General features: G+C 43.0%; 2 protein-coding genes across 2 annotated transcripts; one reads left to right on the forward strand and one right to left on the reverse strand.

Moving 5' to 3' along the window:
- The first annotated feature begins 517 nt into the window (after positions 1–517).
- Positions 518–5,355, forward strand: LOC137283068 (proprotein convertase subtilisin/kexin type 5-like). The gene is made up of 3 exons (XM_067814595.1): positions 518–571; positions 1,561–3,293; positions 4,961–5,355. Exons 2-3 carry the CDS (start codon positions 1,596–1,598, stop codon positions 5,000–5,002), a joined length of 1,740 nt encoding a protein of 579 aa, XP_067670696.1. The 5' UTR covers positions 518–571; positions 1,561–1,595; the 3' UTR covers positions 5,003–5,355.
- Positions 5,356–6,931: 1,576 nt separating this feature from the next.
- Positions 6,932–19,895, reverse strand: LOC137283084 (uncharacterized). Its single transcript, XM_067814596.1, has 7 exons — positions 19,776–19,895; positions 15,499–15,622; positions 13,064–13,270; positions 12,025–12,186; positions 9,918–10,154; positions 8,471–9,109; positions 6,932–7,111 (listed from the first exon to the last, which is right to left on the reverse strand). The coding sequence occupies exons 1-7, from the start codon at positions 19,810–19,812 to the stop codon at positions 7,042–7,044; spliced, it is 1,476 nt and encodes a 491-aa protein (XP_067670697.1). The 5' UTR covers positions 19,813–19,895; the 3' UTR covers positions 6,932–7,041.
- Between the last annotated feature and the right edge of the window lie 2,052 nt (positions 19,896–21,947).

A 21,947-nucleotide genomic window follows, 5' to 3' on the forward strand; every position in this document is an offset into this window, starting at 1 on the left:
GAATATTGGTCTAGGGGGAACACATAGCGGATTATAGCAAAATCAAATTCATATCTGTGTAGCGAATATATATATTCCTTTGCCTCTACATGGAATTATCCGAGAATTCGTAGCGGCGAAAGTAGCCCACTTTGATGGTTTCATAGTGTGTAAAGCCTATTTAAGCAGACCCTGCTGTTATGTCATTGGAAGATTGCTATAAACGGCGTAAAACTAGAGTCACTCACAAACTACTTAAACTGATATACTTGGAACTACAGCATATACAGCTTAAAACAGTCACTGACGCATAGCCGAGTTCAGGAACATACTTATATATATGTTAGCATACTTATATATGTTAGCAATGTAGGGCTTACGCATAACAATGAACACATGATTCAACATGCGTTTACGACTCCTATTGTGCTGCTTCAGTACACATTAACAATAGATGTCGTGCAGAATACTACCAACTTATTGTGGGACACATGTGTAACTGACGGGGAATGTTGTATTATGATCTATTAATAGGACTGCCATCACTTCTTGAAATGTCACATACGAACGAAGCCCACAACGTCCAATTATGGTAAGAAATACGTCGCACTTTCGACTTTTGTTTCATTTTTAATAATTCTTTACAAATGCGAGTGTAGGGAATTTATATTGTCCTATAAATATTTGTAATTCATTACTATTTGTTTGTCATCGTTAGTCGAATGTGTGATTATATCCCTTGGTAGTCCGGACAAAATACGTAGAGTTTGGAGTCAGTTGTACTGGGTTATACAGGGCATTCGTTTATAAGGGTGTCCGTATGAAATCGATTTTGAAATTTGAATTTTCACAGCCACCTGTTAACGTGATGTTATTGCGTTTTACTTTACACCGTGCCCTGTCTCAAAGGGGACGTTTAATATGGGACAAGTCGTGTAACTCAAAACGTAGACAGTGTATTGAATAGGAGTAATCCAAGAAGACATGTAAACAGATGTGGTCAATGGATGTAATGCATAAACATGGGTGATGTGCTCTAAATATTCATGATTTGGTTATATTTGTAGCATTCAGCATATTCATGAAAACCTGTATAGGTTACTCATGATGTTTGAGACATATTCTACGTCTTAATTATTCGTGTTAACCTCGAGTGTTTATCTGTCAGTATAAACCCTCTTTGTAATAATCGTGGGCCATGTCTTTAGTTGTGACAATCATGTGATTATACCACTCGATATGATTATCATGTGTCACTGCACTCGTTGTGATAATCATGTGTTACTACCACTCGTTATGATAATCATGGGACATTCATGTGTCTCTACCACTCTTGTGATAATCAGGAGTCTGTATCACTCGTTATGACAATCAAGTGTCTATACCACTAGTTATGATAATCCTAATTCGGAACATGGATATCTGAGTATTTCGATGGTGTTTATAACTGGTCTGTATGGTCCAAACCCGACTCTTTACAGACCTGTCAAACAACATCTGACCAGTTTAACAGATGAGCATGGACAAGATGTTCACTTCTCTTTGGACTAATTTACCAAAACCGCTTTTTTCTTCTTTCAGATGAATTCGGGCAAACATATACAACACCAGTTAAAATGACCCATACACACTCCCTCCTTGTGGCTAGCCTCTCTCTACTTGTAACGGTACAATGCGCTACATTCTCCTGTAAGTGTGGCCAGACCGAACCCTTCTGCGACAGGGACAACACTTGCTACGCCACTTGTCCACCACCTACTTACGCCAGAGGGACACAATGTATAGGACAACACGAGTGCATAGATTCAAACGGGATCCTCTATAACGGAACCTGTGTCAGGACATGCGCAGAAGGGTTATTCCATTACCGTGACTTGCACCGATGCTACGATATCTGCCCGACGGACACCTACATCAACGGAACCATGTGCATCTTTCAAGAACACTGTGATTCTGAATATTCAGGAGTTTTATACAAACAGAAGTGTTTACAGTCATGTCCCAGCGAGGCCCCGTTCATCAAGGGTGTTACCTGTCACCCTTCGTGTCCAGACAATACCATCCTTGACTCAAATTCCAGGTGTATAACACCAGACAAATGCCTCGAGAAGCCGGCTTTTATATATAACAATACTTGTGTGAGTAAATGCCCGGATGAAACTTACTTTCATAAAGATGGTTATTGCGTTGAGGCATGCCCACTGGAATCTGTTGTCGATCGGCCAATATGTATATCTCCTGAAGTATGTCTGGCTTTGTCAAGGTTCATTTCAAATGGCACATGTGTTTCCAAATGTCCGGTTCATGCTCCCTACAATTACAATGGAACATGCATAGAACTGTGTCCGGAAGACACTCTTGTAAATGGAACTACATGCGTCTCTTTAAGTCAGTGTATACTTCTTAGGAGGGTTGTTTTGAATTCAACTTGCATGCCCCTGGAAAATTGTACAGTTAAAGGATGGGTGGTTGACAACTCAACTTGCATACCTGTGGAACAATGTACAGTTAAGGGGTGGGTGATTGACAATCCAACTTGCATACCAGTGGAAAACTGTAAGAGAAAAGGACTGGTGACTTTCAACTCAACATGTGTCGCTGAAGAGATGTGCTCCAATTCAGGGTGGGTGATTGACAACTCAACTTGTGTACCGATCACGAACTGCACAGACAAAGGATTTCTGATTTACAATGGAACGTGTACACCAACATGTCCAGGGCCTCTTTCGTTCAATAATACAGGTAAATGTGTCTCCCGTTGTCCTACTGACACCCTCATCTGGAATACGTCTGTTTGTGTAAATGACTCCTCCTGTAGGGCAGCGGGATTTGTAATCTTCAACGGAACATGCCGCAGAGTCTGTCCGTCAGAGGCAGCCTTTGTTTGGAACAGGACATGCCACTCTGTTTGTCCCCAAGATGAAGCCACTGCCAACTGCACACATAGCCAGGCAGAGCAACCAGAGACAAACCTTAGCGTCACATCAGAAGAACCGAGGAGGAACCAGAGCTCCACAACAGAAAAACCCTGGGCGAGCCAGAGTTCCACAAAAGAAACACTCAGGACGAACCAGAGCTCCTCAACAGAACCGACAAAGACAGACTATGGCTCCACAGCAAACTCATTGCCCATAAATACCAAACTGCCGACGTCCTACAACTCGACTGGAAGGGCAAGACATTCAAGGAGACCCCACCGTGCAAGTAGCGAGGCACTGTCCATTGCATTGCCAGTTGTGGCAGTTCTGCTGATACTTGCAGTCCTTTTCTATATTGTCCGAAAGAAAATCAAAGCGAAGAGCTCTCACACACAGGTTAGTACAGCTGGTTCGTTGGGATAGTATAATCATTGTGCGTTCTAATCATGTACAGCGGCAAAAGTTGTCCAGTCGTCTAAGTACCCGTGAAGATCCGGGTCAGATATTGACCTTCAGCAACCAATGCTTCTCGTAAGAGGCGACTGACGGGATCGGGAGGTCAGTTCGCTGACTTGGTTGACACGTGTCATCGGTTCCCAGCTGTGTAGATCGATGCTTATGCAGTTGATCACTGAATTGTCTGGTCCAGACTCGATTATTTACAAACCGTCACCATATAACCAGGATATAGCTGAGTGCGGTGTGAAACAACAAGCCAAACACACCAAGCCAGTAGCATAAGGCGCTGTACGTCGCTAATGGAATCCATTTTCCATCTCGATCATTAACAAGTTTGTCAGCACAAAATCTGTGATGGTTGATGCCACTAAAATGGTCCCCGTCTAAGACATCCGTCACTTTCCGACAACTTCAAACTGATATGCTTTGATATTACTGGAATATGGTTCATAGCGGCATGAAACTAATTCACGCACAGAATTACCCGAGATTCCGGGTTAGAACGTATGGAATCCTGGAAGAGGCATTGTCGCGTTATGCAATGTCGCCCCCTGAAAATGACAGGCAAATTAAAGCATAATTAACCAAAGCACGACAATGCGACAGCGCGACAATGTCCCTTCTAGGATTCCATAAGTATGTGCACCCTGTAGGAGGCAACCTTTGCACACATTCATTGACATAACCCACACCTTAACCACGAGGCTACCCCCCCCCCCCCCCCCCACCCCCCCCCCCCACCCCCCCGCGGCTTGTAAATGCCAGGTGGATCAGGAGGACACTTATATCCAGAGGGAACGCTATGTATGTGCCATGGTCTGTAACTAGGGGACCAGTGCCAGGAGAGTTGCTTCCCTTTGTCGTTCCAGTATCCAGTGACCAAATTGTAATACCATCTTCCTCCTAATTATGGTCTGCTCCACAAAGATGGAGTATATACTTCTGAAGAAAACAGTTGCAGGCCGTGATAGAGCTGAATTACTCCATTCAACTGGTTAACATATTTACTCATTCCGATTCACCTATTAAGGTCAAGTTTTTTGTTGTGGTCTGTAACTAGGGTATAAGTGCTGATAACGTGCTAACTGGGAGAGTTGCTTCCCTTTGTCCTTCCAGTATCCCAATTGTGGTCTGCCATTATACATTTTAGTTGGCTTCACATCGATGACAACCATGTGGAAGTGGAGTAAAAATTTCTGAACAAAAGAGTTGCAGGCCATGATATAACTGAATTAGACTGCCTGACACATTCACTCACTCCGGTTCACCTATAAGCGTCAAGTTTCCTTCAAAATTAGGCTATTTGTAAATTTAGTGCACATCGCTGGAGTAAGTAAGTGGCGCTTAGAAGCTCGTGTGATGAAGAGGACAATTTATGGACAGACGAAGTTTTATTGCAAATAGAGGCAGGTGACGTTTACCACGGTTATCCCTTGCTTGACGTTATCCCTTGCTTGACGTTATCACTTGTATCATAACGTAGTACCAACACCGAAACGTCTTAATAAAATGCGGTCTTCGTCACACCAAGAAATCACTATTTCAAGTCTTGTACATGAGACTGATTTGAGATGATTAACGTCAACATTTGTTACTATTTTCAGGACGACACAGGACTACTGTTGGAATGGCGACGTGATGTTTAATGAGGCACCTCTTAAAGACAGTTCCTGTTGACATGGTGTATATGAACATCTGTTGTAAAATGCTGAAGTTTCTAGTATTCTGACCCAAATAGCCCCTGCCCTGTGTCGAGCGGAGTGGTGTCCAAGTGGATAAAGTGTTCGCTCGTCTCGCCGAAGATCGATTCCGCTCATGGGTACAATGTGAGAAGCCTATTTCTGGTGTCCCCACGACGTCATGTTGCAGAAATATTGCTAATAGAGGCGTAAAACCATACTCACTCGTGGGTGTGGCCGTTGCATTCATTGCTAACTCACTTGAGTACGGTGCAGAAATTAAGTAAAATGACTCACTCAAATACATTATGTTGACTCCATACCACAATACTTGTTTTCTTTCTTAATGCCCAACGCCAGGCTGAGCAACAACAAGTACCATCTCGTAACGTATGAGGTTAAACATTTTAACAACAGAGCTTAGCATCCTACGGCAATTACCCTGTCCATTCGACCATGCAGGTGATCCTTCTGGTTGGCTCCCGGACATGTCATCGTATCCCAGCTGAGTAGATGGATGCTCATGCTGTTGATCACTGGATTGTCTGGTCCAGATTCGATTATTTACAGGCCGCCGACATATAGCTGGAATATTGCTGAATGCGGAGTTAAAACAAAAATCATAAATTAAATCAATAGGGTGCTGCATATAAAATGACAGCAAATCAGAAAGCGACATTCTTATATTTAAGATAAATATATTTATCTTAAGAGTACGGCCATATATCTTAAGAGAAGAGTTCGGAATTCCCAGCGGTATACATTGAAAATAATAGAATAGCGCTTAGCCAATCAGAAAGCGACATTCAAGTGCGAGGTAAGAAAAACATATTTATCTTTATCTATATATTTATCTTACCTCACACATGAATGTCGCTTTCTAGTCCGATAAGCGCTATTCTATTATTTTCAATGTACCACGCTTACAGACGATGTATCATTTTCAATGTACACTGCTGGGAATTCCGAACTCTTCTGGTTCTTTTCATTCTCTTCCCACAGAGGTTACTCGCCATATCTTCCTACGAACCTCCCTTCTAATACGGCCATATTTCGCAGTTCTCATAAAATCCCCTAACAGCAAAAAATGGCAGCAGATTTTTATCCCCTTTTCTGCCCAATCAGAACACGTGCTACATGAACCTAGATTCAACTTGACAAATGCAAGCAATGTGGAGAAACAAATATGACTTGACTGAGTTCTGTCTTGTAGAAACATTTGAGTATCGCGCTCGGGAAGAGGTTCTAGTCTTCACGATGCATCCGGAAATTGCCGAGATCTTGCGAACGATCACTTTTGAAACAAGGTCGCTGATTGCACTACTAAATCTGATTGCCCCCAATCACGAGTCTTGAACACTCGCACCATGAAAGGGTCAACATATGTCATATTTGGGATTTCAGAACAGAGGTTACGTAGGAAGATATGACAAGTAACCACTGTGGGAAGAGAATGGGTGCTTCTTGGTAGTACTTGTTTTTATCTCGAATAACATTGAATCACGCATGGAGCACGGAAATTACCGATGTTTTGCGATTGAAAATCGATGGAATGGAGATAACTCTACATCAGCTGTTCACCTTGTGTCGTCTGCAAAATGACGACTCGCCTCGCATTCAACAGAAGTGATTCAAACAGTTCAAAATTAAAATTCAGGTGTTCGGGAAGATAAATACGTTGTTCACTGGTACCCTCGAGGTATGTTTATGTTCCCCTCGCCCTACGGCCCCCCTCGTGACTAGTGAACAACTCATAATGTGTATCATCTGCGCAGATCGATGCTCATGGTGTTGATCACCGGATTGTCTGGTGCAGACTCGAGTATTTACAAACCGGAAATATCGGAAATGTTACCGAGTGCGGCGTTAAACACAGAACAAACAAACAAACAAGCAAACAAAGGAGAATATTACTGCACTGTGGACATGAGTTCCAGAACATAACAATCACTGTGATAACCACCAAACTGTTTTTTAATGAACCCGGATAACATCTAGTTTTTTCGTTAGTTACATGGGCCGAAGCTGGCGACGTGAAGATGTCTATGAGTGCATCGCGCTTTCTCGAACTCGCACCTGCAACAAAAGACACACACGTGAAGAACTGAGATAGCAGGCATCAAGACATGGACTTCGTCAGAGGTTTAGACTCAGTCACATATCACTGATTACAGAGTGTGCAGAATGAATGGATGGGATGAGCATATATTACATAGGTCTTTAATGGGACTAGCAAATAAAAGCGTGAGTGAGTGAGTTTAGTTTTAAGCCGCACTCAGCAATATTCCAGCTATATGGCGGAGGTCTGTAAATACAATCCAATCCAGACAATCCAGTGATCAAACACATGAGCATTGATCTGCGCAACTGGGAACCGATGACATGTGTCAACCAAGTCAGCGAGCCTGACCACCCGATCCCGTTAATCTCATCTCAAGACAAGCATAGTGGCCTTTTATGGGAAGCATGGATTGCTGAAGGCCTATTCTACGCTGGACCTTCACGGATCAGCAAATAAAACACTGTTAGTGATTGATGTGAAGGTTGTCGAAGGTAATTAAAGAAGAGGTTCTAGAATCTACACGTGACACATGATTTCAGGAATGTCTTCAAGAACAAAATATTACTTCAAATGTGTGTGTGTGTGTGTGTGTGTGTGTGTGTGTGTGTTATAAGTATTTATAGCATGAAAACTAAAGACGACGAGGCATTTGAAATGAGAACGTAATCATTACCAATATGTCCTGTTATATCATATTCGAGGGAGACAATGAAAATGGGCATGGCTACAATAGATTTGTGACGGCATTGTTACACAAGCACTTAATCGTTTAATATTGAAAACACACAGAGAGAGAGGGAGGGAGAGAGCGAGAGAGAGAGAGGGAGAGATCGAGAGAGAGAGAGAGAGTGAGAGCCTGGGTATTAGCGAGGCTGTGTTGTGAACTCCTTCTCTGCCGTCCTAACTTTTTATACACTATCCATGCTCGACCAGTGTTTTTCTACACTGCCCAGTGACCACTATCCAGGGAATTTCTACACTATTGCTTAGACCCCTGGTCACTCTTACTTCACTGGCCAGAGACCACTGTACTGGGTACTTGTCCACTCATGCGGAGTCACTGAGAGCTACCCTACACTGACCATTTGGTCATTGTTTTGAGTTTCTACACGCGGTCTATGGCCCCTTCATCGACCCCGATTCTCCGGAATAGACATAGCTTCTCCTCTCTCCCTAACAGAATGCATACATTGTCCATGGATGTATTCTACATTTTGTTAAATAGATTTGCTAACACAGTGGTCATGGCCCACTGAGTCCACTTTGTTACAATGCGCTTGTATCAGCTTTATGATGTCAGTATATCTGCTGTAACTGTATGTTATGTAATAAGTAGTTATGTTATATCGGTAGTTTAGTTATAACGCTCTTACTCGTTAGGGTAAGTCTTGCCGTCGCTGCCACATACTGGTTCAGGTGTACTTGGGCAGTTAAAATGCATTATAGCTCTGCAGATGATGTCTAGCGGTGAAAGTGTCATCACTGGCACTGTGGAGCCAGTCGTTGGTAGTGTTGTCGTTGGTAGTGGCGTCGTTGGTAGTGTTGTCGTTGGTAGTGGCGTCGTTGACTCTTGTGTCGTTTGCGTTGTTTCTTTTGACGTCGTTGGTACTGTTGTCGTTGGTAGTGGCGTAGTTGGTAGTGTTGTCGTTGGTAGTGGCGTCGTTGGTAGTGTTGTCGTTGGTAGTGGCGTCGTTGACTCTTGAGTCGTTTGCGTTGTTTCTTTTGACGTCGTTGGTAGTGGCGTCGTTGACTCTTGTGTCGTTTGCGTTGTTTCTTGTGACGTTATTGGAAGTGGCGTCGTTGACCCCCGTGTCGTTTGCAAAGTTTTTGGTGACGTTACTGGTCCTGACGACGATGATGACGTTGACTCTTGTGTCTTTTGTGTAATTGCTTGTGACGTCCTTGGTTTGGAAGTCGTTGACTGGGTGCTGGCCAGTGATTTGGACGCACAGTGACCAACAGACACTAATTTTATAGATGGGTCAAAGCATTCAGCTTTCTTCAACTGACACCTTGAACAATAATAGTGAGAATCAAATTTTGCGTCACACAAAATATATCGATTATTTGGGCCGTAGAGCGTGATCGAGAAAAGAATCTTACCACCAGTGAAGCACACCTTCTCCATACATTTAACCTCTTAAATCATGTCTACAGAAATACAGAGATAATTGTTTTCAAATACCTCAAAATGTACAAGGGGCGGTGAGGTAATCGAGTGGTTAAAGCGATCACTTTTCATGCCGACGACCCGGGTTCGATTAAGGACATGGGCACGATGTGTGAAGTCCATTTCTCGTGTCCCCTCCTCGTTTGATATTATTGGAACACTGCTATAACGGCTTAAAACGCACTCATTTAAAATGAACAAGAAGAAACAAACAACATGTCCGATATTTACCTCAGTATGTGGAGACTAGACTCAAGAGTTTACCATATCGATTTGGAAATTTCGAATTTACAGGAAAAGTCGCAAGAGACCACAAACCTACCTTTGATCGGTGTAACAAAACTCGGTGCTGAGATACGCATGGATTAATTACCCTGTACACAATAACAGGACAGTTTTAAATTCCATTGAAATGACTTGATTGACTTCGTTTTCGAAAAGGGTATTCTGGGCAGAACACCTCGTGCATAGTTCCCCAAAATTTGGAGTGAGTGAATGAGTTTTGTGCCGCTTTTAGCATTATGCCAGTAGGACCACGGAGAGGGGCACCGGAAATGGGCTTAACACTTCGTACCCACGTTTCGGGACTAGTTTTAAGAAACTGGATGACAAGTGTGATCTTGGGTCCATACGATCCATGATGCACTCACGGATTTGCATAGGTTATACCATTACTTCCACACATCGGTTCAACATTACTCCCACACAGTGCAATGATCAGGGCCTGGCATGTTGGGGAAAGACCTGTTGTAGAAGTGTCCGGTAGTGACGTCGTTGTCGTGGACGGTGTAGTTGGGGAAGTGCCTGGAGCATGAGAGCTTTCGCAGGATCCCTCGTGAACCAAGGATAGCGAGGTATCGTGACACTGCGCTTTCTGGAAAAAGCAGCTGAAAAGGGATGAATTTCACCTATTATTGTAATCTTTGGACAGTTGGTTGTTGTATATCTTGTGGTGCTCTGTAAGCAATCGAGTCTGGACCAAACAATCCTGTCCTCAACAACATGAGGTGGGATATGTTGTCTCAATCCCGTTAGTTGTCTCTTACAACAAGCATTGGTTGCTTAAGACAAGGAAGGGTGGCAATATATTGTGGCGTGTGGTCCTGTGCATATAGCTCAGGTTTCGAATAAGCTAAAGTTAATCACCATCGAGTTCGGACAGTCCGAGGATGGCAGCTTGACTCCTGATTGTTTCTAGCACTGCAGTCCTGCCCCACAACGAAGCACGTAACACATGTGATCTCACTTTAGGCCACTGGTTTTGTTCAAAATTGCCTCTGTTCACCCATCACTAAATGGGAAACCACTAACTTTCTAGCGCCCAACAGACAGTTTGGGTTAATCGGGGTAATAATAATCTGGGCCCACTTGCACAAAGCAATCTTAGCGCTACGACTGTCTTAAGCCTATGTTGAAGAATGGGAGTTACAATCACTGTAGCGCTAAGATCGCTTTGTGCAAGTCAACCCAGATTTTTTGGGCGCCTAGAGCATGCTTCGTGCATGGAGTAATGCTCATGATAAATGGATTATTATTATTATTATATGGATGCACAACTTCTTTATGTACAGGAAGAAACATTTTTCCTTCGAGTTTTACATTGTCTACCAGCCCCGTGAAGGTCCCGGGGTAGAATTGGCTTTCAGCTACCCATGCTTGCCATAAAAGGCGACTAACGGGATCGGGTGGTCAGGTTCGCTGACTTGGTTGACACGTGTCATCGGTTTCCAATTGTGCAGATCGATGCTCATGTTGTTGATCACTGGATTGTCTGGTCCAGATTCAATTATTTACAAACCGCCGCCATATAACTGGAATGTTGCTGAGTGCGGCTTAAAACTAAACTTCCTCCCTCCCGCACTCACATTGTCTACCAAACCCTAGGAGATTTGTTTTCCCTAACATGTATACCGTCAGTGATGAATAATTTCAATATTGATATCATTTAATGAAGCGAGATAACAATAACTGAAACGCAAGTAAAATAAATTCAATGACTGTAACTATAAACAGATAATTTAACCCCACTACCTTCGTCGGCCAGGTGCCCTAGTGGTAGAACGTCTGCCCACATTTGAGAGAGTTGCAGTTCCAGTCTAACTCAGGGAAACATTTGCACTTTGAACTTAGTCTTGAACGATATTTTTCAATTGATTTCAAACACTCATATATCATTTTAATGTTGATGTTGATATAGAGTTAAGAAAAAAGATAATTACTAAAAATAAAACCTGGAAAGAGGTCTTACTAACAACAAGTAAAACCCCGGAAGAGGTCTTACTGACGAAAAGTAAAACCTGGAAAGAGGTCTTACTAACGAAAAGTAAAACCTGGAAAGAGGTCTTATTTACAAAACAAAAACCTCAAATGCGGTTATTCTGAGGAAACAAGAGATGACCTAATACAGAGTAAGAAGCACACTTTAGGTTTATATTGCTATGAGAGCGACGTTTCGGTGTGCTGTAGTGCTTGATGATGGTGTCAGAACCTACACCGAAACGTCGCTCTCATAGCAATGAAGAAGTTGTTCATCCATATGTTGTCATCCTTCTTTGCTGCCTCAACTTCTAAATGGCTCTCAAAGACTTTGCTGCCTCAACTTCTAAATGCCTCTCAAAGACTTTGCTGCAGACCACGGGTAAAGAAAGAAATACGATTTTCCGTATTTAACACATTGTAGTTATATTTGTTATGTTCATAGGATTATCAAACAAATATTGTGTGCAGCTACTCACTCCAAACGTGATAAATACTCACAGATTGTGATACGTGATATTATCAGATGCGCACACCTCCTTTCTGGATTCCCCACATTTAGCGATGTCGAATGCTTGGCACAGGGGGCTGAGGGTGACGCACACTCCAGGGTGGTCTACAGCTAATCCTGGGGACGAACATTTGGCTTGTTCAAACTTGCACCTGTAAAACAGCATGAACAAACAAAGCATGGAGATGAAAGCATCAGAACAGACACTTACCATCACCACACCCATTGCTGGAGAACCTGTGTAATAACATACGTACACAGCGAGTTGACAATTACAGGCGGTACATAGTCTACACAAGAAGAGTGAGTGAGTGAGTGAGGCGTTACGGCACTTTCAGCAATATACCAGCAATATCACGGTGGCAACCGTTTCCGCCATGTGGGGAATCGAACCCGGGTCTTCAGCTTCAGTACGCATGAGTATCGACCTACACAACTGTGATAAAATGATATCTGTCGATCAGTTCTGCAAGTAGCACCATCTGATCCCGTTAGTCACCTCCTATGACACGCATTGACTGCTGTATGTAAATTCTTCACGGATACACAGTGGAGCAGTAGAATGAAAGACTTTGTTCATGCTAATATCTATCTTCGGATATAACGAATTCAATGCTTTAGATGCGATCTGTACAGTAAAAGTCATTTTTATAAAAGGTGCATTGGCTGAATGTTGATCAACGTCGGCAGACCGCCGCCACATAGCTGGAATCTTGCTGAGTGCGGCGTAAAACTAAGCTCACTCACTCGCTTAACGTCCGCATCATTGACATTCCATATACACATACCTCTCAAAATAAAAGTAAATAACCCTACTAAACTTTATATCATGACACATGAAAATTGGGTATTCTTCTTGCAGTTGTGATGAGTGCATATCTACCGCCTGTATCTATTCGGGTGTGTGTCAGATGATCCAGTGATTAACATAATTATCAATACTACAATTCGACGGTATAAGCATGACATTGTACATTCAAGCAAGATAAAATAAAAAGAGACAACCAGATCATCACGAATAATAATTACAAGTTAAAATATGTTTTCCCATCCGTCCCGCATAACTCCTTGGCGCCGTCATTGCACTGTGCAGCCAGCAGAACCTTGCACAACAGATTGGCGTTAGCAGGGTGCGTCGATGGAGGCGTTGTTGTCGCTACAGTAGACGTACGGCATTCTCCTACATACCCCACGTGCAGGGTCGTATCGTGACAGTGAGCCTTGGCAAAATCACAGCTGGAAGAGAAGGATATCTACAGGGAAGCCATCTAAACCGATATTCGTTGAGACCGGCAATCAATGCCGGTATGGCAGGCATGCCGGTTTAGAAAACTTTTCTGTTTTAGAAAGCTTTTCAACCTGAGTATGTTCTTCCGTGTGCCGTAAAATAAGACTAAGAGTGTGTCTGTTTACGATAAAATATTTAGTCTTTCCAAAATAGAAAATATTTCAGTAGTTTCTTGTGTACAGATGTAGAAATAGAGCAAAGAGGGGTTGAAGAGAATTTTACCTCTCTTGCAGAAAAATTGTTTAATCAGGATTACAAATCAATGCCTTTGTACAGCTTTTTGTTAAATTATACAGGGGTAGGTCTAAATATGACGTGCCAGAGACAAAAACGGCGACTAGTACAATTCCTTATTTTAAACCACCACAGTTTCCCGTGATTCTTTCTGGTGAAGTATTGACTTGACTTGCATGTGTTTATGACGGGCCCAACAGCAGCACAGGACACGCTGACCTTTTCACGAACATCTGGTATCATCACTGTTTAATATTGATGCATAATACCTGTTCATGAATTAATGCTGCCAGTCTTGTCGTATATATTATTTTTCAGGACATTTCTCGTTGGTTTGAGTATTCTCTTGTTTTTTCAATTATTTTCTTGTTATGTGAATAATTTTCTCGTTGTTTCAAAAATCTTCTCGTTAATACAATACTTTCCCCGTTGTTTCGAGTATGTTCTCGTTACATGAAGTTCCCTTTAAAAACGTTTATTTTCGAGCACATTCTCGATCTTACGAATCTTTTCTCGTTGCTTCAAGTTTCTGTAAAAAGACCTTGAAATTTCGAGTTTTTACACGTTGCTTCAATTCATTTTTCGTTCCTTCAACTTTCTTTCAAAAGGCAACGAGAAAATACTTTAAGCATCGAGTAAATGCTCAAAGTTTAGATAAAAAAATCAAGCGACGAGAAAGTACTTGAAATTTAGAGTTTTCGAAAAAAGTGAAACAACAAAAAATTTCCGAAGCAACGAAGAGAATATTCGACGCACCGAAACTTTCGCTGAAAAGAAATGTGCTGCAAAAGTGGCAGCATTAGCCTTCCGTACGAGATCACTCGTAATCGTGATATTAGAGAGTTCATATGACTACCTTGGATTACTCACCCGTTGAATTTATCACTGTTTAATAAATCTACAATGTTATTACTAGGGGTGACTTCTGAAGGGGAATTAACTATTCCGATAGTGATAGTGACAGTCTATTGCGACCAACTATTACAATACTACTGCAATAGTTTTTTTCTCTCCTTGAATTGTCTCATTTGAAGTCATTTCCAAAATGAATGTATGGCTTAAGTAGTTTTAGTCTTGTTTTAATAACTGACAAAAATTGAAACCCACATCAAGTAAACAATTAAAACACACACTAACTGAAGCTCCTAGTCTGCACCCCAACACATACAAATAACATCAATATTTAATAAAAATGTAGTCAGTTACTAAACTGTCTGTTGTCACACATGCTATTGATGCATCGATAGTGCTTCCGTTTCTACCATCGATTAACTGCTATTGGAGACTCAGCAACTGCTAGTTAGTACAAATTGTTCGGAACTGTTTACACTCGGTCACATAACCAAAGCAACGTCATCAAAGCAAAATATCGGCTGCCATTCACAACGCATTTCGAAGTCACGATATTTCATATGTTTTGTTTAAAACATTTTTACACAGCTAAAATAATTCGTGGAATTCAATAAGAGGCAAACTAAAACACGCACAGGTGTTGACATCAGAAATGTAATGTCACAAACCCAGGTTTTAGAAACTATAAAGAAATGTTTAAAGCATCCTACTCGCTTTCGCTATATATCAAGACATCCAGTGTTTTCATTAACTTGGTATTACGCGGGACATCATTTGGTATTGTATACCAAAAATCCATTGCGATGTAAAGTGACATCATTTGAAACTATAACTCGAGATTCCGATATAACAACATGATGGTGTCAATATTGATAAATCATCATATCAATAAATCATCATATCAATAATGACGTATATCTGTAAATTGTTAATACTCATATTAACAATTTTTATACAACGGAAAACACATAAATGAACCTCTTTGGATAGTACTGAACAAAATCTCTTCAACATACTTTCGAGGTGTGTAGTTAAACAATAATGAGTTTCAGGGCATGGTTTGAAAATGAAAACGGCGTATTCTACTTACTCGTTAAAATAGTCTCTGCCGTCCGAACCGCACACCCTGCTTTCCTCGAAGTTGTCACATGTCAGCTGATCAACGATTCCACATGCCACACCACCGTCATCGGTGTGAACGTATTCAAGTATGCCTATAAATACAGACAAATATGTGATCTCCAAATTGTTCAAAGGTTGAAAGCCAAGTTTGAAATTATTACCATCAGGCTTGGTAAGCTAGAATACAGCCACAAATATAACTAATCGGGTATGGAGGGAACCAGAAAACGTTGTTAACAAAGTTGTCAGTGCAGAGTTGCTGGCCTTAGATGAAGCAGGATCCTGACACCATTGTAATCAACTGCCAGAATTAGTTCGCTTGTCAGCGTGATATCCCTAGGGAAAAGGTATCACCAAAGTTGTAGATGTCTCGCTTTGTAGAGATATGATTCGAAATAGTGTTTAACCAACCCTCTCACTCTCAAACACTCATTTTATATGTGTAAATACCATCTGATACGATCTAGAAATATGACACAAATAAGGTGGTGCCGTGGTGAAAACGTTAAATCGCCAAATCGGTTTCCCGGGTTTGATTCTCATGTGGACACAAAATATTAGTCATATCTTGTGTCCCTCGGTGCCATACTTTTGTAGCACTGCTGAATAAAATGAGTTTTTTTGTCAATATTCTTTATCTAAGTGGCCATTTCTAACTTGGTCATTAGGTCAGACAAACAGGTCACTGAATGAAAATGTCGGTCAGTTGATGAAAAAGAAAACGTTAACCGCAAATATTGATATAAATGTAATCTGCTATTGCGACGAAGGGCCTTATTGTTAGGACAGTGCATTAACATCGGAACCCTACTTGTGCCCAACTAAACATAGCTCACGACTTCTTTGAGTGGCATGAAGAAGTTAGAGGATAGTTCTATGGATATTCACAACCGTTTAATATTAAGATGAGCGACCTTTCCGTGTAGCTGATAATGTCGTTTCTCCACAGAAATCTCCATTAAACACAGTTCGATACATACAACGATTTGCTGGTCTAGCACCTCATGTGTGTTGCTTGCATGCGTCCGTTGTGTAAAATTGAGGGGCTGGACCTACTGACTCTTTTTGTTTAAACGTCTCTGTTTTTCTGTTATGTATTCCTGTATTGATTTGTTCACTGTTCACTGTTTTTTATATGCCAACCATCTTGAAATTAATGGGAGACAATTCCGTAGAGTATTTCCGGTTGGGAGAGTCCACATGAATGTGAGTGAGTGAGTTCATATTTAACGTCACATCGGCAATATTTCAGCCATATCTTGACGGGAACATTTAACACTGAGAAGGAATGCATGTGCATTATAAAAATCTGCCAACGATGGACTGTAGAAATACCAGAATATCACAGATAGAAACATAAAAACTAACCTGAAAAACTATAAAATACAGTATAAAACACGGGCTGTAGATCGCACATTAATGTAACGATTCCAGTCACAACTGGCTGACCCTGAGATCTGACCCGAAGAATCAACATTTAGCTGAACTTAGTCACTTTAGATTCGGCTTGTGTAGTAAGTTATCAGTTGTGATCTCGATACGGCTTACCATGTTCAGCCGTGACTTATCCCTATAACCTGTGTCTTAAAGTTGCGGCTTACCATGTTAATCTGTAGCTTACCATGTTTGCCGGTAGCTTACCATGTTACCCTGCATTACTGCATGTTAACCAGTGGCTAACCACGTTAACCTGTGACTTACCATGTTAACCTATGTCCTGCCATGTTAACCATGCTATTTGCTGTGTCCACATGCAGCATGTTATCAGAGCGAACTAGCACAGTCCAACTTAAAGGGCAATGATCTTGAACGCGACCTCAACCCTATTCCATTTCACTTTGCACACATTGTAAACCTACACATCGTCATAAATCCATAGATATGTAATATTGTTCCAAACAACGTTAAGCTCAAACCACACAAGTATAATCGACTGGGGATGCGTTTCTTAGTGAGTTAGTTAGTTAGTTTTACGCCGCACTCATTCCAGCTACATGGCGACAGTCTGTAAATGTGTCTGTAAATAATCGAGTCTGAACCAGACATTCCAATGATCAACAACATGAGCATCGGTTTGCACAACTGGGAACCGATGACATGTGTCAACCAAGTCAGCGAGTCTGACCACCCGATCCCGTGAGTCGCCTCTTATGACAAGCATAGTCGCCTATTCTATCCCGGGACCTTCACGAGTCTGGCATTCATGGGTAGCTGAAGGCCTATTCTACCCCGGGACCTTCACGGGTCTGGCAAGCATGGGTAGCTGAAGGCCTATTCTACCCCGGGACCTTCACGGGTCTGGCAAGCATGGGTAGCTGAAGGCCTATTCTACCCCGGGACCTTCACGGGTCTGGCAAGCATGGGTAGCTGAAGGCCTATTCTACCCCGGGACCTTCACGGGTCTGGCAAGCATGGGTAGCTGAAGGCCTATTCTACCCCGGGACCTTCACGAGTCTGGCAAGCATGGGTAGCTGAAGGCCTATTCTACCCCGGGACCTTCACGGGTCTGGCAAGCATGGGTAGCTGAAGGCCTATTCTACCCCGGGACCTTCACGAGTCTGGCAAGCATGGGTAGCTGAAGGCCTATTCTACCCCGGGACCTTCACGGGTCTGGCAAGCATGGGTAGCTGAAGGCCTATTCTACCCCGGGACCTTCACGGGTCTGGCATTCATGGGTAGCTGAAGGCCTATTCTACCCCGGGACCCTCACGGGTCTGGCAAGCATGGGTAGCTGAAGGCCTATTCTACCCCGGGACCTTCACGGGTCTGGCATTCATGGGTTGCTGAAGGCCTATTCTACCCCGGGACCTTCACGAGTCTGGCAAGCATGGGTAGCTGAAGGCCTATTCTACCCCGGGACCTTCACGGGTCTGGCATTCATGGGTAGCTGAAGGCCTATTCTACCCCGGGACCTTCACGAGTCTGGCAAGCATGGGTAGCTGAAGGCCTATTCTACCCCGGGACCTTCACGAGTCTGGCATTCATGGGTAACTGAAGGCCTATTCTACCCCGGGACCTTCACGGGTCTGGCATTCATGGGTAGCTGAAGGCCTATTCTACCCCGGGACCTTCACGGGTCTGGCAAGCATGGGTAGCTGAAGGCCTATTCTACCCCGGGACCTTCACGAGTCTGGCAAGCATGGGTAGCTGAAGGCCTATTCTACCCCGGGACCTTCACGAGTCTGGCAAGCATGGGTAGCTGAAGGCCTATTCTACCCCGGGACCTTCACGAGTCTGGCAAGCATGGGTAGCTGAAGGCCTATTCTACCCCGGGACCTTCACGAGTCTGGCAAGCATGGGTAGCTGAAGGCCTATTCTACCCCGGGACCTTCACGGGTCTGGCAAGCATGGGTAGCTGAAGGCCTATTCTACCCCGGGACCTTCACGAGTCTGGCAAGCATGGGTAGCTGAAGGCCTATTCTACCCCGGGACCTTCACGAGTCTGGCAAGCATGGGTAGCTGAAGGCCTATTCTACCCCGGGACCTTCACGGGTCTGGCAAGCATGGGTAGCTGAAGGCCTATTCTACCCCGGGACCTTCACGAGTCTGGCAAGCATGGGTAGCTGAAGGCCTATTCTACCCCGGGACCTTCACGGGTCTGGCATTCATGGGTAGCTGAAGGCCTATTCTACCCCGGGACCTTCACGGGTCTGGCAAGCATGGGTAGCTGAAGGCCTATTCTACCCCGGGACCTTCACGAGTCTGGCAAGCATGGGTAGCTGAAGGCCTATTCTACCCCGGGACCTTCACGAGTCTGGCAAGCATGGGTAGCTGAAGGCCTATTCTACCCCGGGACCTTCACGGGTCTGGCAAGCATGGGTAGCTGAAGGCCTATTCTACCCCGGGACCTTCACGGGTCTTTATGGCATTCATGGGTAGCTGAAGGCCTATTCTACCCCGGGACCTTCACGGGTCTGGCAAGCATGGGTAACTGAAGGCCTATTCTACCCCGGGACCTTCACGGGTCTTTATGGCATTCATGGGTAGCTGAAGGCCTATTCTACCCCGGGACCTTCACGGGTCTTTATGGCATTCATGGGTAGCTGAAGGCCTATTCTACCCCGGGACCTTCACGAGTCTGGCAAGCATGGGTAGCTGAAGGCCTATTCTACCCCGGGACCTTCACGGGTCTGGCAAGCATGGGTAGCTGAAGGCCTATTCTACCCCGGGACCTTCACGGGTCTTTATGGCATTCATGGGTAGCTGAAGGCCTATTCTACCCCGGGACCTTCACGGGTAACTTACCTACGAGAAGGAATATTTCCAGTATTAGGAGACGCATGTCTGTCTAGCGTGTTTGACAACCTGAATACCATTCGGTAGTGAAGGACCAACCGGCCATGGGAACTTGACCATACGTTATCCAGATATATAAACTCATATCGCGTATTGTCTATAAGCAGGATTAGAGTGGCATAATTTTACGCTTGTCTTTCAGACCAGTTTACAGTTTTAGAATGGCCAATCAAGCATAAGTTGATCGTTTATTTTATTCTGTCAGTAATTGAAGACCAAAATTATGTTCATTTCTAGAGAGGAAGTACCTACATAATATCCACCGGATTCTGTTGTAGCATAGAGATCATTAGCCTTGGATGGTGATTTTGGACATGTGTGTAGTAACCTTTGACATACTGGGAAGGGGAGCATGTGTAGTGTTTCCTCCAGACCGTTATAGAAGGGCGCTGCGCCCTGCCCTTTTCTTCTGGCGCCCTGCCCTTTTTCTGGCGCCCTGCCCCTTTTTACTGCGCCCTGCCCGGTACTTTCTAGTTGTGATGGAGCACAAGAACAGACTGAAAGTCAGCAACTGTAACACGCATCTTATGATCAGACTAAACACTGACAGTCACAATGACTTCGATTTGAAAGCTGTTGTGAAAAGCTTCCTGAGAAAAAAGCAAAGGAGACTGTGCGTTAATACATGAGGCTCAATCTGATCATTTTGTTTGGGTTTTTATTGTGGTTTGGCCCTTTTCAAACTAGGGTGCCCTTTTCTGTAGAAATTTCACCCTGCCCTTTTTGTGGTCTGGAGGAAACACTAATGTGGATAGTTACATTTGACAATCCTCGTAGTTGGGGATCAACTCGACAGTGGTGCTGGACATGCCAGGGGTGGGGGTCATCTGGATGGTGACATTTGACATACCAGGGTTGGATAGTGACGCTGGACATGTATGGGATGGGGGGTGGGGGTGGGGGGGGTGTTGTGTGTGGCGGGGTGGGGGTGGGGGGTGGGGGGAGGGGCTTGTGTCATGTGAATAGTGACATTTGACACAAAGTTGGTGGGAATAATACGGATATTTGTTTTTTTGTGCGTGTGAATTGATGTATAGGGAACATTACATAACATCTTGTAGGGTGGAATAAAACAGAAGTTTTTGCTGCAGTATAATCATTGCTATTGTATTTTGTATAGCCGTCACCTTTTAGAACAACTGTACAGTTAATGACGGTCATTCGTGACAGAGACGTGCTATTCCGGTACGAGTCGAATGGCAACTCGTGTCACACTCGTGACAATTTGTGAAACCCTTCGGCAGGTACAGCTTACAGAACTGCCTGCTTGTTTTACTATTAGATATGACCTTCAGCATGAACGATTCGCGTTCTTTTCTACGATGCATAACCAGTGAAGGCTAACCTCGGATATTTGTTCCTTTATCACCCCGTTGATATATTTGATATCAGTAGACACTTGAGTGAAATTCTCTATATATTAAATACGTTTTCAATGATACATTTCCAAAAGCTACTTTTCTTAAAATATCTAGAAATCCACACACGTTTCAATGATTTATCCATTAGTAATAAGTCTAAAGAGTTTTCACCCCTTTTATTCTTATCTTGTAACATCTGGTTTTTTTTTAAACCTTTTTTGATGAGCTGTTCCATATAAACTTGAAAAAACCGTCTGTTAATCTTTTTCATGCGCTCCTGAGAGGTGATTAAAGATCATAATGGGCAAATGAGCCTGGAGATTCCCTCTGATTCCGTTAATAAAGTTCTGCCATAAATAGTTACGTTTAGCATTCTCCAGTTGTGAAGGCGTTTTAATAGTTTATAAACTTCTGAAATTATGTTACTCTCGTAATCTATTATGTAACGCTTATTTAAAGCTATTCCTAAATATTTAAATTTTTCAACCTTCCTAAGCCCTTCAATCTCGGTAGAATGTTTTTCTTCCTCATCTTCACTGAATGCCATAACGACCGAGTTATTCACGTTGATTTTAAATCCTGCAAGTTGAGTTTGGTATTTATAAAACTTTATAGCATTGCATACCGATATATTTTTAAGCATAGGTGCCGAATCGTCAGCAAAATATATTCCTGTCATAATTTCATTATTGATCTTGAGACCCTCTTTAAACTACGGAACTTATTTATCATCTCTGAGCAAAAGATAAAAATTAACGGA

The sequence above is a fragment of the Haliotis asinina genome, chromosome 1, assembly GCF_037392515.1.
Source record: "Haliotis asinina isolate JCU_RB_2024 chromosome 1, JCU_Hal_asi_v2, whole genome shotgun sequence".
NCBI lineage: Eukaryota > Metazoa > Mollusca > Gastropoda > Lepetellida > Haliotidae > Haliotis > Haliotis asinina.